This window comes from Lycium ferocissimum, chromosome 6, assembly GCF_029784015.1.
Source record: "Lycium ferocissimum isolate CSIRO_LF1 chromosome 6, AGI_CSIRO_Lferr_CH_V1, whole genome shotgun sequence".
NCBI classification, from domain to species: Eukaryota; Viridiplantae; Streptophyta; class Magnoliopsida; order Solanales; family Solanaceae; genus Lycium; species Lycium ferocissimum.
The window spans coordinates 56,597,222-56,612,490 of record NC_081347.1 but is presented as its reverse complement, the minus strand read 5'-3'; the positions used below and the strand labels follow the sequence as shown (position 1 = coordinate 56,612,490).

The 15,269-nt window shown below is 34.7% G+C and overlaps 1 protein-coding gene across 1 annotated transcript; it reads left to right on the top strand.

Annotated features, from left to right (window-relative positions):
• Positions 1 to 496: 496 nt before the first annotated feature.
• Positions 497 to 970, top strand: LOC132061412 (uncharacterized mitochondrial protein AtMg00820-like). Its single transcript, XM_059454240.1, has one exon. The coding sequence runs from the start codon at positions 497 to 499 to the stop codon at positions 968 to 970; it is 474 nt and encodes a 157-aa protein (XP_059310223.1).
• Positions 971 to 15,269: the final 14,299 nt, after the last annotated feature.

Below are 15,269 nucleotides of genomic sequence, written 5' to 3'. Positions count from 1 at the left end.
AAATCATGAAGATTATATAAAAATCAGAAGTTTAAAAGGTTAAATAGTTAATTACTTAAATTATTTAAATCACTAAAACTTTCAAAGATTAAAAAGAGAATGAAGTATTTTCAAAATTTGACTTCTTTAATAATCAAATAAATAAAACCCTTCCTCTTTTTTTTCTTTTTAAATTTAACAAAATCTCTTAAAATATCATGAAAATACTCATTAATTTCTAAATAAAGTTATGATGCATGAAAATCCCTTTTATTAATTTAAGGGAAAGAAATATTGACCTGGACAATTTGAAAAAATCATTTAAGGCTTTCAAAGTGCTCAGCTCGTTTATTTATTATTCCGGGATTCTGATGGTTGAAATAAATTACGGGAGGTCAAAAATTAGGTGTCAACACCTGTTATAGCACATCAACCAGTAGTGCTAAATCAAGCACCAGTAGTGCAAAATACAACAGATACGAGAAAATCCACCAAAGGAAAACATCCTCCTGGATGGATGAAGGATTTCATATCCTTGAATGTTCATGATAATATGCCTTATGCTTTATCAAAATACATATCTTATGAGAAATTATCACCGAAATACCAAAGTTATCTTGCAATCTTTTCTAACATTGTTGAACCTACTTGCTACGCAGAAGCAGTTAAGGATCCAAGATGGGTTGATGCAATGCACGCTGAGATAGAAGTATTAGAAAACAATCAAACATGGCAAGTGGATCCTCTTCCACAAGGCAAGAAATCGATTGGCTGTAAGTGGATCTATAAAGTGAAGTACAAGGCCACAGGAGAAATAGAAGGATTCAAGGCAAGGCTAGTTGCAAAAGGATATAGTCAAACAGAAGGAATTGACTACCAAGAAACATTCAGTCTGGTAATAAAGATGGGCACCTTGAGAACAGTATTGACAATTGCAGCAGCAAGGAAGTGGCACATTTATCATATGGATGTCTATAATGCATTCCTATAGTGGGATTTGTATGATGCGATCTAAATGAATCTTCCACAAGGATTTAAGAGTCAAGAGGAGTGTAAGCAGATATGTAGACTCTCAAAATCCCTGTATGGTTTAAAGAAAGCATCAAGGCAGTGGAATGCAAAGTAAAGTGAGGCCTTACTTAAGTGTGAATTTCATCAAAGTCAGTGTAATCGCTCTATATTTATAAAGAGGACAGGAAATGGAATAATCATAGTGTTAGTATATGTTGATGACATGCTCATAACTAGTGATAACCTTGAGCAGCTACTAGAAACAAAAACTGCACTACATAAAGCCTTCAAGATAAAAGATCTTGGAGAATTAAACGTTGGGATTGAATTTGCAAAATCAAATCAAGACATTGTAATGCATCAAAGAAAATATGCATTAGAGTTAATTTTTTAGACTAGCTTAAGGGCAGCAAAACTAGCAAATACTCCTATGGACACTACTACAAATATAACAACCAAAGAGTATGATGATCAAAGTGAAAAATGACGAAGTACTGACAGATTAAGGAGCATATCAAAGAATTATAGGGAAGTTTCTATATCTTATTGTCACCAAGCATGATATAGTATATAGTGTACAGTCATTAAGTCAATTCCTCCAACAACTAAAGAAGTCTCATATGGATAGAGCAATGAGGATTATCAGATATATTAAAGGGAAAATGGTCAAGGAGTACTACTCTCAAGTAACAAGCAAGATGTTCTAACTGCATACTGTGATGAATATTGGGCCTCATGTCTTTTCTCAAGAAATTCAGTTACAAGATTTGTAATCAAACCGAGAGATTCACTGATTTCTTGAAAAATCAAAGATGCAGTCTATTGTGTCCAGAAGATCAGCAGAATCTTAGTACATAAGTCTTGCCTCAACTGTTGCAGAGTTAAATGGTTAATTGGTCTTACAAAAGATCTTGGTGTTCAGGTACAATTACCAATGTGTATACATAGTGATAGTAAAGCAGCTTTACAGAAAGCTGCCAATCCAGTTTATCATGAAAGAATCAAGCATATAGAGATAGACTGTCACTTCATAAGGGAAAAGCTTCAACAAGGAAAAATGAAGATTGAGTACATTTCAACACATGATCAACCAGTTGATATACTCACTAAAAGTTTAAACAGAGTGCAACATTAATATTTGATGTCCAAACTTGGTGTCTTCAACATTTTCATACCACCAAGTTTGAAGGAGAGTGTTGAGTAAAGTAGTTAGGAAATTGTTAGTCATTATAATTAGTGAGTTAGTTATAGCCGTTAGTGACTAAGTAGAGGATTAGTTAGTTAAACTAATCCTACTCTCTAACTATATATATGAAGCCTTGTACTCATTCAACACAAGTTTGATGATATGAAAAAATCTTCTTCTCTCTAAATTCTCATCTTGTTCTTGGATTCACCATTAATGAATCCTTATCATTCTTCAGTGAACAATTCTCCCCTAAGTTATGAGACAATTTGCACAGGAATTTTGTTGATCCACCAGAAGCTTCTTGTGATCCGCCATGAAACAAATTGTTCCGAAGTTGTGACACAAACTATACTAAAACCCTGGTGATCCGCCATGAAAAAAACTGTGACACAAATTGTACTACACTCTTAGTGATCCGCCAAGACTTGTGGCGATACAAGTCTTAATCTACCAAGACTTGTGAACGATTTTTTTCCAAAGTTACGATACAATTATAATAAAATTTTGGTGATACGTTAAGACTTGTGGAAAGGCAAGTCTTTACTCATCCATCCGAACATCTGGCAATCCGCCAAGACTTTCGGCCAAAGTTCTGATCCACAAGCTAGTTTTGCTAAACTTATTTAAACAAGATCCAAACGTAAGAGAATGGCATGAGAATATTCTATTTGTGCAAATCACCCAAAGATCGCGTACCATTAAAATTATTGTTTTTCTTATATGAATCTTCTTAATTGTACTTAGCAACTTCCAATATGCAGGATCTTTTTGACACCACTACAAAAAAATGAGTAATTTGTGGAGGTTGAAAGTTACAATTTACAGAGGTTTTAGCCTCCACTAGTTGCTAGAAAAGGCTAAAGCCTCCGCGAATTGCAACTTTCAACCTCCGCAAATTACCTTTTTTTTTTTGTAGTGCACATTTAACACATCTTATATCAATTAGGTGTGTAATTCTAACCACACTAGAGGACCTCACCTTCCCGATCTTATGAATCCACCTCGACCTGAGTGTTTTTTTTTTTGTTTGGTTCTCTGAAGAAAAGGAAAAAAACTTACACAAAACTATTAAACTACTCATAGACCCAGTAATTACAGGTAGTAAATTTACTCCATATTGTGATGGTTGTGGAAAATGCGGTTTGGACAAATTATAGGATGCAATCATTGAGGAGAAATATGGCTAAATAATTTCTAGAATGTGACTTCTCCATGATAGAGAAAGCCATATTCTTTCATGTTTGCAAATTGGATATATAACATGCCTTCGTCATTTTTCTGTTTATAAAGGATGGTTGTCAACTGTCAATTCATGCATATAAAATTTGGATAAAAACTTATCTTACACCCAATATTTATACTAACACAAGAAATACGTGACATATCTTTATATATATAGACGGTTATCAGTTAATAATTTAGTTATATTAATACACATAGTCTCATAGTCTCATTTTGTCATAATAATGGATAAATTATTTTTGTTAAGGCCATTATAGCTAGTTTAATTCAAAAGAGTGGACAAAAGTCACATATATATTAGAACAAGAGTAACCATGAAAATCATGTTAGGATATACTATTAACCATGCGTTTAGATATAGTATTTTCTTATGGAACAATTGTTTATTTAATTATTGATTCAATTCAATAAAATGTTAAATTAAATAGATCATTTTTTCATATATGTGTCCTCAACTTATATAGTAGATGATTTAGTGTATAGAGTTTAAGCTTGTACACAGAAGATTAAATCACCGGTTCTTATAAGTTAAAAGTTATAGTTCACAATCGTAGATGGAAATTTGGACAAACCATCAGAATGATTGTAGCACGAGATTAAATGTAATTTATCTTGATTATGAGAATGGTGTAGTTCTAACTTCTCGTGCTAGTGCGTTTTGAATGCATTGAACAGGACCAAGTAGAGATAGATATTTTAGACTGACTGGCAGAAACATATTCTCTAAACTATTAAATGTACTTATATTCCTAATCTTGATATAACTATTACGAGCTGTATGTATTAATTGTCATTTTGATCTATTAAAAGGTGAGATCCTGAGATGGATCAATATGCTTGGTAGATTGGATGATAATAATATATATTGGTGAAATAATAAGTTAGTTGATGGAATCCATGTCTCGGTATAGAGATTGATGATACACCTTTTTTGAGAAAACTTATAAGTTTTCATGTGTAAACCCGGCCGGTGGATTTATGAATCCGACACATGAAATAAGTTAAGGAGTGCTCTAAAGGAAATTAATCATTGAATTAAATTCGTCAGTAATTTAATTTATTGATTAGTGTCTGTAATCTTAACATGGGGAATTATATAAGTGTTTAATGAGGAATTTTGAAATATAAATGGAGGAGTGCAATTACGAATTTCTAGTGGAATGATTTGTAATTTATTATGGTAAGAATAATTCAAATCAGATTTTTGAATTATTTCTATAATAGGGAGCCTCAGTAATTAATTCCGTGGTCCCTGCTGTGCCCATATTTAACTAGGATTCAGAATCCTGTTTCTTGGGGGAAAAGGAAGAAAAACGTTTTTTTGGTCCTAATTTGGACTGGGTAAAAAAAGTGGAAAACCCTATATATATTTGGGGTCCTCCTAACCTAAGAAACACAAGTTTTCAAACAATACTTGCCCACCCAAGTATTGAGAGAGTTCGGCTGTTATTTTGGGATCACTGCAGAAGACTGCAGAACTGGAGTCGGACTTCTTTGAAGGATATTTGTTCACGCTTCGAGAGGTATTTCTCGATTTAATTTTCAGCATATTTGTAAGTTCTACATGTTCGTGTTTGTTATCTATTATTCATGTAAGCAGTATGATTATGGAATCGCTTCCGCTGTGTATATTTTCCAACAATTGGCATCAAGAGCCACGCTTGCATCTATATAGATAACGTCTTTGTTTTTCATAGGTTTAATCGCTTTCATGTATGTTTCTGAAATTGCAAACCATGTTGTGTTCTTTTTGAAACAAGTACTGATTATTATGAAAAGCATATTTCAAAACTTGTTCTTTATTCTTGATTCATGTACATTAGTACTCTAATGATGGTATGTGATAAGAATTAGTGAATAGAAATTTTGAAACCAAATCCTAACTTTGCCGAAAACGATTTTTTCGATCTGGTCAGCGGAAAAAAAAAAATTCGGATTCAGATTGACTTGAAAATTGGTAGGTCCATCGGAAACGACCCAGTTCGCAATACTCAATAGCTTTGCTATTGATGTAGGGCCTTTTTTGGCCATTTGGGGTCGTTTAGATGGGGTTTTGGCCATTTTTCTGATTTCTGGAAAATAAAAAATTATATAAAATTTGAAAAACAATTTATTTGGTGATGGGGATTCATCCTCAAGGTTACCAGGATTATATAGTAGTGAAGTATTATGTTTATGTGCTGGCTTAGACCTTCCTCCATATCGAATGAATTTTAATACAAGTCACTAAGTATTTAATCGCTAGTTTTGATAATCTGTATTAACTCTCCTAAACTGAGTAGTATATGATTGGATCAATGTCACTAGGGTTTTGATTTTCACTTGACTTAAACTAATAGTAAACTCTCCATCTGAGTTAGCTCTCTATAAAGTTCATGGAGTGAATAGTCAGTCATTGTATATGTGTATTGCATGAGTAGTTCTCCAATCCCATCGATTGGCTATTCGAGATGCATGAGTACATATGTATGTGATGAGTTTTGAATTTAATTATTCAATAATTATATGACTGTTTTGTTGATCTATTGTAACGTTTTTTTCTCTTCAGATTCAATATGTCTCCTTTTAACTCCCTTAGCACTATTTTTGGCACAAAACAAACTTGAGGGTCATAACTATGTTGACTGGAGGAGAAACCTTGACATTGTGTTAACTGCTGAGGAGTATAAATTTGTACTCCACGAAGAGTGCCCTCTTAAGCCTGATGGGGAGGCCAGTGATGATGATAAGAAAGCTTATCAGAAATGGCAGAAAGCTGATGAGATGGCGCGGTGCTATATTCTGGCTTCAATGTCGAATGTGCTGCAACATCAGCATCAAGCTATGTTGTCTGCTTATGAGATCCTGGAGAGTCTCAAACAAATGTTTGGTGACCAGGGGCGCTCAGCTAAGCAAACTGCCATGAGAGATCTTATGAACACGAAGATGGCTGAAGGTACCCCAGTGAGAGATCATGTTCTGAAAATGATGAAACTTTTGAATGAACTAGAGGTCTTGGGGGCTGAAATTGACAATGATACCCAGGTTGAGATGATATTGCAGTCTCTGCCAGACAGTTTTCAACAGTTTCGCCTGAACTATAATATGAACAAGATGAGTTTATCTTTGGCGCAACTGTTGAATGAGCTGCAGGCGGCAGAGGCAATTGTCAAACAACAAGCACCAGTTGTGGCACTCAAAGTTGAGAAAGGTTCTACTTCTAAACTGAAAGGTGGACAGAAGAAGAAAAAAGCTCACAATACTAAGGCAGTTGCGCAGTCCAACTGGAGGCGTGAAAAAGCCTAAGGGCAAGTGTTTTCATTGCAAGCAATCAGGCCATTGGAAGGCGCAGTGTCCGGTTTTTCTGGCCAAGCTGAAAAACAAGCCAGGTAACTCACTTTCACTTGTCGTTGAAACATTTTTAGCGGCTGTTTCTACCACGTCATGGTGTGTAGATTCAGGAGCCACTGATCATATCTGCACTACTTTGCAGGGGTTTCAGGAAACGCGCAAGCTGATTAGAGGAGAAGTTAACATTTTTCAAGCGGATGGTTCAGCAGCTCCAGCTTTAGCATTAGGAAATATTAGAATTTCGTTTGGTAGTGGTAGAGTTTTAATTTTGAGAGACGCATTATATGCACCTGCTGTTAGAAGAAATTTGATTTCAGTTTCTAGAGCTTTAAGAGATGGTTATGATGTTAATTTTTCTGATAACGGTTGCGTTATTAGTTTTAATAAACGCTTTATCTCTGCTGGTACATTGATTGATGGTCTTTTTATTATTAATGTTTCTCCAGAACTGCAGCATCCTATAGAACTGAATAATGTTAACCTTTCGAATAAAAGAAAACGTTCTTCGGAATATAATGAGACTTATTTGTGGCACTTGCGTCTATGTCATATAAATCTAGACAGGATTTCGAGGTTGGTTCGAGATGGACCTTTAGGTTCATTGAAAGTAGAGGCACTTCCAACATGTGAATCTTGTTTAGAAGGAAAAATGACTAAGAGACCCTTCCCCTCAAAAGGAAATAGAGCCAATGATAAATTAGACTTAATTCATTCTGATTTGTGTGGTCCAATGAACGTGCAAGCAAGAGGTGGTTATGAGTATTTCGTGACTTTCATTGATGATTACTCGAAATATGGATATATTTACTTGATGTGTCGTAAGTCTGAATGCTTTGAAAAATTTAAAGAGTTTAAGACAGAAACGGAGAAACGTCATGAAAAATATATCAAGTCATTGCGATCTGATCGTGGTGGCGAATACCTCTCCACAGAGTTCATTAGTTACTTATCAGAACAAGGAATTACATCTCAATTGTCTGCACCTAGAACGCCACAACAGAATGGTGTAGCAGAAAGAAGAAATAGGACTCTTTTAGAAATGGTTAGATCTATGATGAGTTACTCCGATTTGCCTTCTTCGTTTTGGGGATATGCACTAGAAATCGCGAATTATATTCTGAACTTGGTTCCTTCTAAGTCTGTACCTATGACACCCATGGAACTGTGGACTGGGCATAAACCTAGTTTGAAACATGTTCGGATTTGGGGATGTCCAGCACATGTGCTGAAAGGGAAGGCAGAAAAATTAGAAGCAAGAACAGAAGTATGTGTTTTTATTGGATACCCTAAAGGAACGAAAGGTGGCTTGTTTTATAATCCTAAAGAAAAGAAGGTCGTTGTAAGTACCAATGCCAAGTTTCTAGAAAAGGATTTTTTAACAAACCACATTCCCAGAAGCAAACTAGTTTTACGGGAATTAAGCAAAGAGATAACAAATCAATCTACTAATAATAATGAAAACCAAATCCAAACCCCTGATGTTAGAATTGACATACCATTGCATTTTAGTAGTGGGAGAGATGTAAATAGACATACAGTTCCACGAGTACAAGTTCCTGACAATCTGTTGCATCAAGGTAGTGGGAGTGGTACTGAGCAGATTGCACTAGAGGAAGAAGTCATTGGTATCCCACCACCGCAAGGCGGTGAGGATAACATAGAGACTCCAAATCCTATAAATGATGTGGTTCAACCACAAGATCATAGTAGTGCAGCCGTCCCTGTACCTGTACCTGTCCCTGCACCTGTAGTTTCTAGTCGTAGTGGGAGAGTGATAAGAAAACCATCTCGGTATGCACTCTTGGGAGAGTCTTTTGATCGAATCCCTGAAGAGTTGAATACCGAGCCCGTCAATTACGACGAAGCACTACAGGATAAAGATGCAGAAAAATGGATTGTTGCTATGAAATCAGAAATGGAGTCCATGTACTCTAATCAAGTCTGGGATCTCGTAGAACCACCTGTAGATGGAGTCAAACCCATTGGATGCAAGTGGATCTATAAGAAAAAGAGAGGAGTAGACGGAAAAGTGCAAACTTATAAAGCTAGGCTTGTTGCAAAAGGGTTTACTCAGAAAGAAGGGATCGATTATGAGGAAACTTTTTCGCCAGTAGCCATGCTTAAGTCTATTAGAATCCTCTTATCCATTGCTACACATTATGATTATGAGATTTTGCAAATGGATGTCAAGACAGCCTTCCTTAATGGAAGCCTTGATGAAACCATCTTTATGCGGCAACCGAACGGTTTCATAGAAAAAGGAAAAGAACACATGTTGTGCAAGCTTAAAAGATCCATTTATGGATTAAAGCAAGCTTCTAGAGCATGGAACACTTGTTTTGACATTGCGGTTAAGACTTTCGATTTTGAGCAATGTCTTGATGAGTCATGTGTGTACAAAAAGTGGAATGGGGATAAAGTAGTGTTTTTGGTATTGTATGTAGATGACATCTTGCTCATAGGAAATAATGTGGGCTTGTTGAATTCAGTTAAGGAATGGTTGTCCACTAATTTTGATATGAAGGATTTGGGAGAAGCTGCTCACATCCTTGGGATCAAGGTCTTGCGTGATCGCAAGAAAAGGATGTTAGGCTTATCTCAAGCCCTTTACATTGATACAATTCTTACCAGGTTCAGCATGCATGATTCCAAGAAAGGATTTCTTCCTTTTAGACATGGAATCTCTCTATCTAAGGATCAATGTCCTAAGACAGATGAAGAGATAGAAAGTATGAAGGCGGTTCCTTATGCATCAGCTGTGGGAAGCCTCATGTATGCTATGTTGTGCACTAGACCCGACATCTGTTTTGCCGTAGGCATGGTCAGCAGATTTCAGTCTAATCCTGGACGAGAACATTGGACTGCAGTTAAGCATATAATTAAGTACCTGAAAAGGACTAGGGATTACATGCTAGTCTACCATTCGAATGAGTTGGTGCCGATAGGGTACACGGACTCAGATTTCCAGTCTGACAAGGACTCTAGAAAGTCGACCTCAGGAAGTGTGTTTACCTTGGGAGGCGCAGCCGTTATTTGGAGAAGCATCAAGCAAACTTGTGTTGCTGATTCCACCATGGAAGCCGAGTATGTGGCTGCCTCTGAGGCAGCCAAGGAGGCAGTATGGCTTAGAAGCTTCCTAAAAGACTTGGCGGTTGTCCCTTCGATTGAAGCACCTCTTATAATCTATTGTGATAATAGTGGAGCAGTTGCAAATGCAAAGGAACCACGAAGCCATAAGAAAGCAAAACACATCGAGCGTAAGTACCATTTGATTCGAGACATAGTGCAGAGAGGAGACGTGGTAGTTGCAAAGATTGCTTCAGAGAACAACCTGGCAGACCCTTTTACAAAAGCCTTACCACAAAAGCCTTTTGATAGGCATGTAGAAGGATTGAGTGTTAAAGTTGTAGACGCATGGTTATGAGTCTAAGTGGGAGATTGTTAGGATATACTATTAACCATGCGTTTAGATATAGTATTTTCTTATGGAACAATTGTTTATTTAATTATTGATTCAATTCAATAAAATGTTAAATTAAATAGATCATTTTGTCATATATGTGTCCTCAACTTATATAGTAGATGATTTAGTGTATAGAGTTTAAGCTTGTACACGTAAGATTAAATCATAGGTTCTTATAAGTTAAAAGTTATAGTTCACAATCGTAGATGGAAATTTGGACAAACCATCGAATGATTGTAGCACGAGATTAAATGTAATTTATCTTGATTATGAGAATGGTGCAGTTCTAACTTCTCGTGCTAGTGCGTTTTGAATGCATTGAACAGGACCAAGTAGAGATAGATGTTTTAGACTGACTGACAAAAACATATTCTCTAAACCATTAAATGTACTTATATTCCTAATCTTGATATAACTATTACGAGCTGTATGTATTAATTGTCATTTTGATCTATTAAAAGGTGAGATCCTGAGATGGATCAATATGCTTGGTAGATTGGATGATAATAATATATATTGGTGAAATAATAAGTTAGTTGATGGAATCCATGTCTCGGTATAGAGATTGATGATACACCTTTTTTTGAGAAAACTTATAAGTTTTCATGTGTAAACCCGGCCGGTGGATTTATGAATCCGACACATGAAATAAGTTAAGGAGTGCTCTAAAGGAAATTAATCATTGAATTAAATTCGTCAGTAATTTAATTTATTGATTAGTGTCTGTAATCTTAACATGGGGAATTATATAAGTGTTTAATGAGGAATTTTGAAATATAAATGGAGGAGTGCAATTACGAATTTCTAGTGGAATGATTTGTAATTTATTATGGTAAGAATAATTCAAATCGATTTTTGAATTATTTATATAATAGGGAGCCTCGAATTAATTCCGTGGTCCCCGCACGTGTGCCCATATTTAACTAGGACTCGAATCCTCGTTTCTTGGGGGAAAAGGAAGAAAAACGTTTTTTTGGTCCTAATTTGGACTGGTAAAAAAGTGGAAAACCCTATATATATTTGGGGTCCTCCTAACCTAAGATACACGAGTTTTCAAACAATACTTGCCCACCCAAGTATTGAGAGAGTTCCGTTATTTTGGGATCGGCTGGAAGATCTGCAGGCCGGAGTCGGACTTGCTGAAGGATATTTGTTCACGCTTCGAGAGGTATTTCTCGATTTAATTTTCAGCATATTTGTAAGTTCTACATGTTCGTGTTTGTTATCTATTATTCATGTAAGCAGTATGATTAAGGAATCGCTTCCGGTGTGTATATTTTCCAACAAATCAAAGTTCATGGAAGATAATGAGTGCACCTTTGATTGCATCGAGAGACACTTCTGGCCTACCAGACCTCCCCATTAAGAAAGCATGACAACTTTCTTTCTCAATTTTGGCCGTAATTTGATCACAAAAATAAAAGCAGCAAAAGCTAATGAAAAAGAAAAAAGAAAATAGAAACAAAAGGTTGAAAGAAAAAGAAACGATGTTGTGACAAACATATCTAGAGGTGCACGTAGGGTAACTGGGTTGTATCTAATTTTTCATTTATCGAAGTAAACCAATTGTATCGGTTTTTTATATCTATAAACCAAACCAACAAACCTCTTTTTTGCTGATGCATGATAATACCATTATGATCGACATGAGCATCGGCTCTAAATATGAGGGTAAATCTCATTAGTACTCATTGTTATAAAGGAAAAAAGTAGATAAAATCCGTATTTAAAAAATAAAAAAAAGAGTTTCGTCATCTAGCTTTCGAATTTGAGTGCAGGATTGTGTGGTCACTTCAGTATAGAGGAGTTCAGTTTCATATCTTTATTTATCCATTGCATGGAAATTTGGAAAGTGTACAAAGTAACAAAACGGGACGAATGTTTTGCCATTCTTAATTTATTATAAGGGCAGAAATCGAGCAAATAATAAGTAGACCTAAGTTCTAGACATTGATAACTTTAACAATATTTAATTTACACGATCATGTTATTAGAAGATAACTGATAAAGTAGCTTAATTATAATAGCAAATTAAACTAGACTAATAGTATAAAGAATCTTTACATTATCAAATACATTTACTAGCTAGACTTTTATATAAGGGTAGGTGAACCTATCATTTCGCAACATGTGACGGACTAACAAGAGTTGTGGTGGGATGGATAGGATCTCTAGCTTCACCCTTAATTAGAGATCTTACATTCGAGTCCTGTGTATGGAAAAAAATCATGTTAGGGAGTGCGGGAGTGCTTCCCTGTTAATTGGGTCTTACGCGCGCGAATTAGGATTAGTTCGGGTCCCAATGCAGATACTGAACACCAAATGAAGAAAAAAAAAGCAACATGTAACGGTAGGTACCAGTCACTTGATCCATAACTAATCCAATGTATCCATTCCTATTTGAGACAAATTGCATTGTCGTGTTGAGACACTACACACTAGAAAATGGATACCCTTTCAGTCCTTCTAAGAGTCAAGAAATTTCAATGGGTTTGTTGACCAACCTAATTAAAGTGACCTAGTGATTGAAGTAACTATATTATGGAAAAAGACACAAATTAAAAGTTGATACGCCAAAATAATGATTAATTAATATAATATTCTAGTGTCCGAACAGAAAAGGCTGCTAGCAACCCTATAGTCCCTTTGTTACTCTTTGGTGAAGGCTTCAAAACTTTAAAGGGTTTATTTTATTAAATTATCTACACTAACAATATAAGCAATTTCTCTTTAGGAAATTTGACATGGTAATACAATGTGGGGTAAATATTGACATAAAACATAAATATTGACATAAAACGACCAAACCAAGTTTTATCTTTTGGCATCTGATAGTATCCAAATATAAATTTTCTTCTTATTTTTTGGATTCTATAGGCAACCAATAACATATAAATTGATGATTATCTCTCCTACTAAAAAGCTATCCCCGTTGTAGTCTCCCCATTATCCCATATTCTCTCACTTCCATAGTTTCATTACTGTTTTCCTCTCCTAAATATCCTTTTCCTTGTTTATGAATATTCCTCATGTATACGGGGTTTTTGGCTCTAAAAATGTGATACATTGAGAAGTAATGTGATTCGAGTTTGTATATACATAATGTGATACACTGAAAATCGTGATATATTATATTACTCATTCCATTATATTGCTCTAATACTCATGTGATACATTGAGAAGTGTTAGATATACATTTTTTTTATATACATCAGGTGCACAGTAGAATATACATCATTTGATATATTTATCGGAACCAATCTCACTATTCATATTCTTGTCCTGCTTTTCTTTTGTACCTTTTTTCTAGGGGTGGTGATGTTTAAAGATATTTCCTAGTGTAGTGAATCATTGAAAATTTACTCAGCTTTTTAATTCTCAAGCTCTGCATTTTTAATGAGTTTTGAAGCAACAGTAATTGGGCATTTCTTATATGGCAGTCTAGGTGATGCTCTCCTTAGGTTTTTAAAAGAAACAATGAAAGTTTAATTTCTGGTGTTGATGGACTTTTGAGGATCATCGATTATCTCATTTTCTTCTAAAAATACATGTTGTTGGTTATATTCGTTACCCTACCCAATTAAAGAAAGTATATCCCAATTCGGTAACTCGTGTATATCAACAACTTTCATATCGTCGGAAGAAGGCATATCATTCAAACATGTATGGGAAGCATGTGTATCATTCACCTTTCATGTTATACATAGTGGACACTTGTTGAGATCTTAAGTTGTTTTCTTCATCTCGATGTATACGTGCAAACTTATATCATTGTGCATCAATATAGGTGGAGAATCCTCGCCGACTTTGTAATATATTTCTGAAGGATTAACTTCAAAGTCCACACTTAATTGTTTCTCTATTGTAGCAATGAAATCTTCAAACTTGATATCTAAACGAATCACTCCTTCATCAAGTCATTATTCTACAAACTTCTTGTTAATATCCAAGTATCCATTGTAATGGATATATATCTGTAAATATCACCATGAGATCCTTTGTGATTAAGCTATTGAAAATATCTTTGAAATGTTGAAATGATATTTAATCTTTTGATTATCAATAAAACAGCCACTAGGTGACAAAAAGCCTAGATGCCTTAAATTAATTTTAAAAAAAAAAAGATATTCAATCTTTGACGTCATATGGAAGCTAGGTTGATTTCATCAATGGAGGATTCGCCCGGTGTTTTTTGGTTGAGAACAAGAAATAATCCTTTTTTGGTTGGGAACAAGAAAGAAATGTATCATATTTACATTAGGAGTTTTATTACTGTATACATATCCTAACTCCTCTCCGGGTAGTTCCCAATATTTGGCACTTTCCATACTTCATGAGTGCAACATCAACAAATTCGCCCATGATCAAGTTACAATCTAAGATTTATGACCATATTATGTTAACTGTTCGTATTTCGTTTGTGGAACATGAACTAAGGAAAGGAATTTTTACCTTTCTATTAAAATACATAGTAAGATTTGTAGTTTACTATTGAATGCTAATCTTTTTGCGCTTGTGTTTGCTAAACTTAATTCTTCGCCAAAAATATGCCAATTAATATTAGGGAAAATGACCTAATAATACCTATTTAAGACTCTATATTACAAAACATAAAAATACTTTTTCTTATTTACAAAACATACCAATAAAATTACAAAGTATACCAGATTTGGCTTAGTGGGATATCCACGATTTTAGGCTTTTTTTAAGGAAGAAAATCTGATTTTTAAATGTGGACTTAATTCTAGGATAGTTACCATTCAACCTTTTCTTCTTTTTAAAAATATTTCTCTCTCTCTCTCTCTCTCTCTCTCTCTCTATCTATCCCTCTATGATAGACATCATTTTCATACCTAAAGTCCATCTTTTCTCCTAGTATAAATTTTCAAACTAATATTACAAAGTATCTTTGATTATTAACTTGTGTATTAATTGTATATAAAAATTGATTTGTATCTTTTTGAGATATATATGATCATTGTGTGTTTTGAAAATATGTATAAATTATATAAACTGTAGTTTTAAAAAATGTTGAAAACTAATATATGTATGAAA

What these genes read in the sequence shown, in the direction of transcription:
- LOC132061412 (XM_059454240.1), top strand. Translation starts at nt 497, where the DNA reads ATGAAGGATTTCATATCCTTGAATGTTCATGATAATATGCCTTATGCT.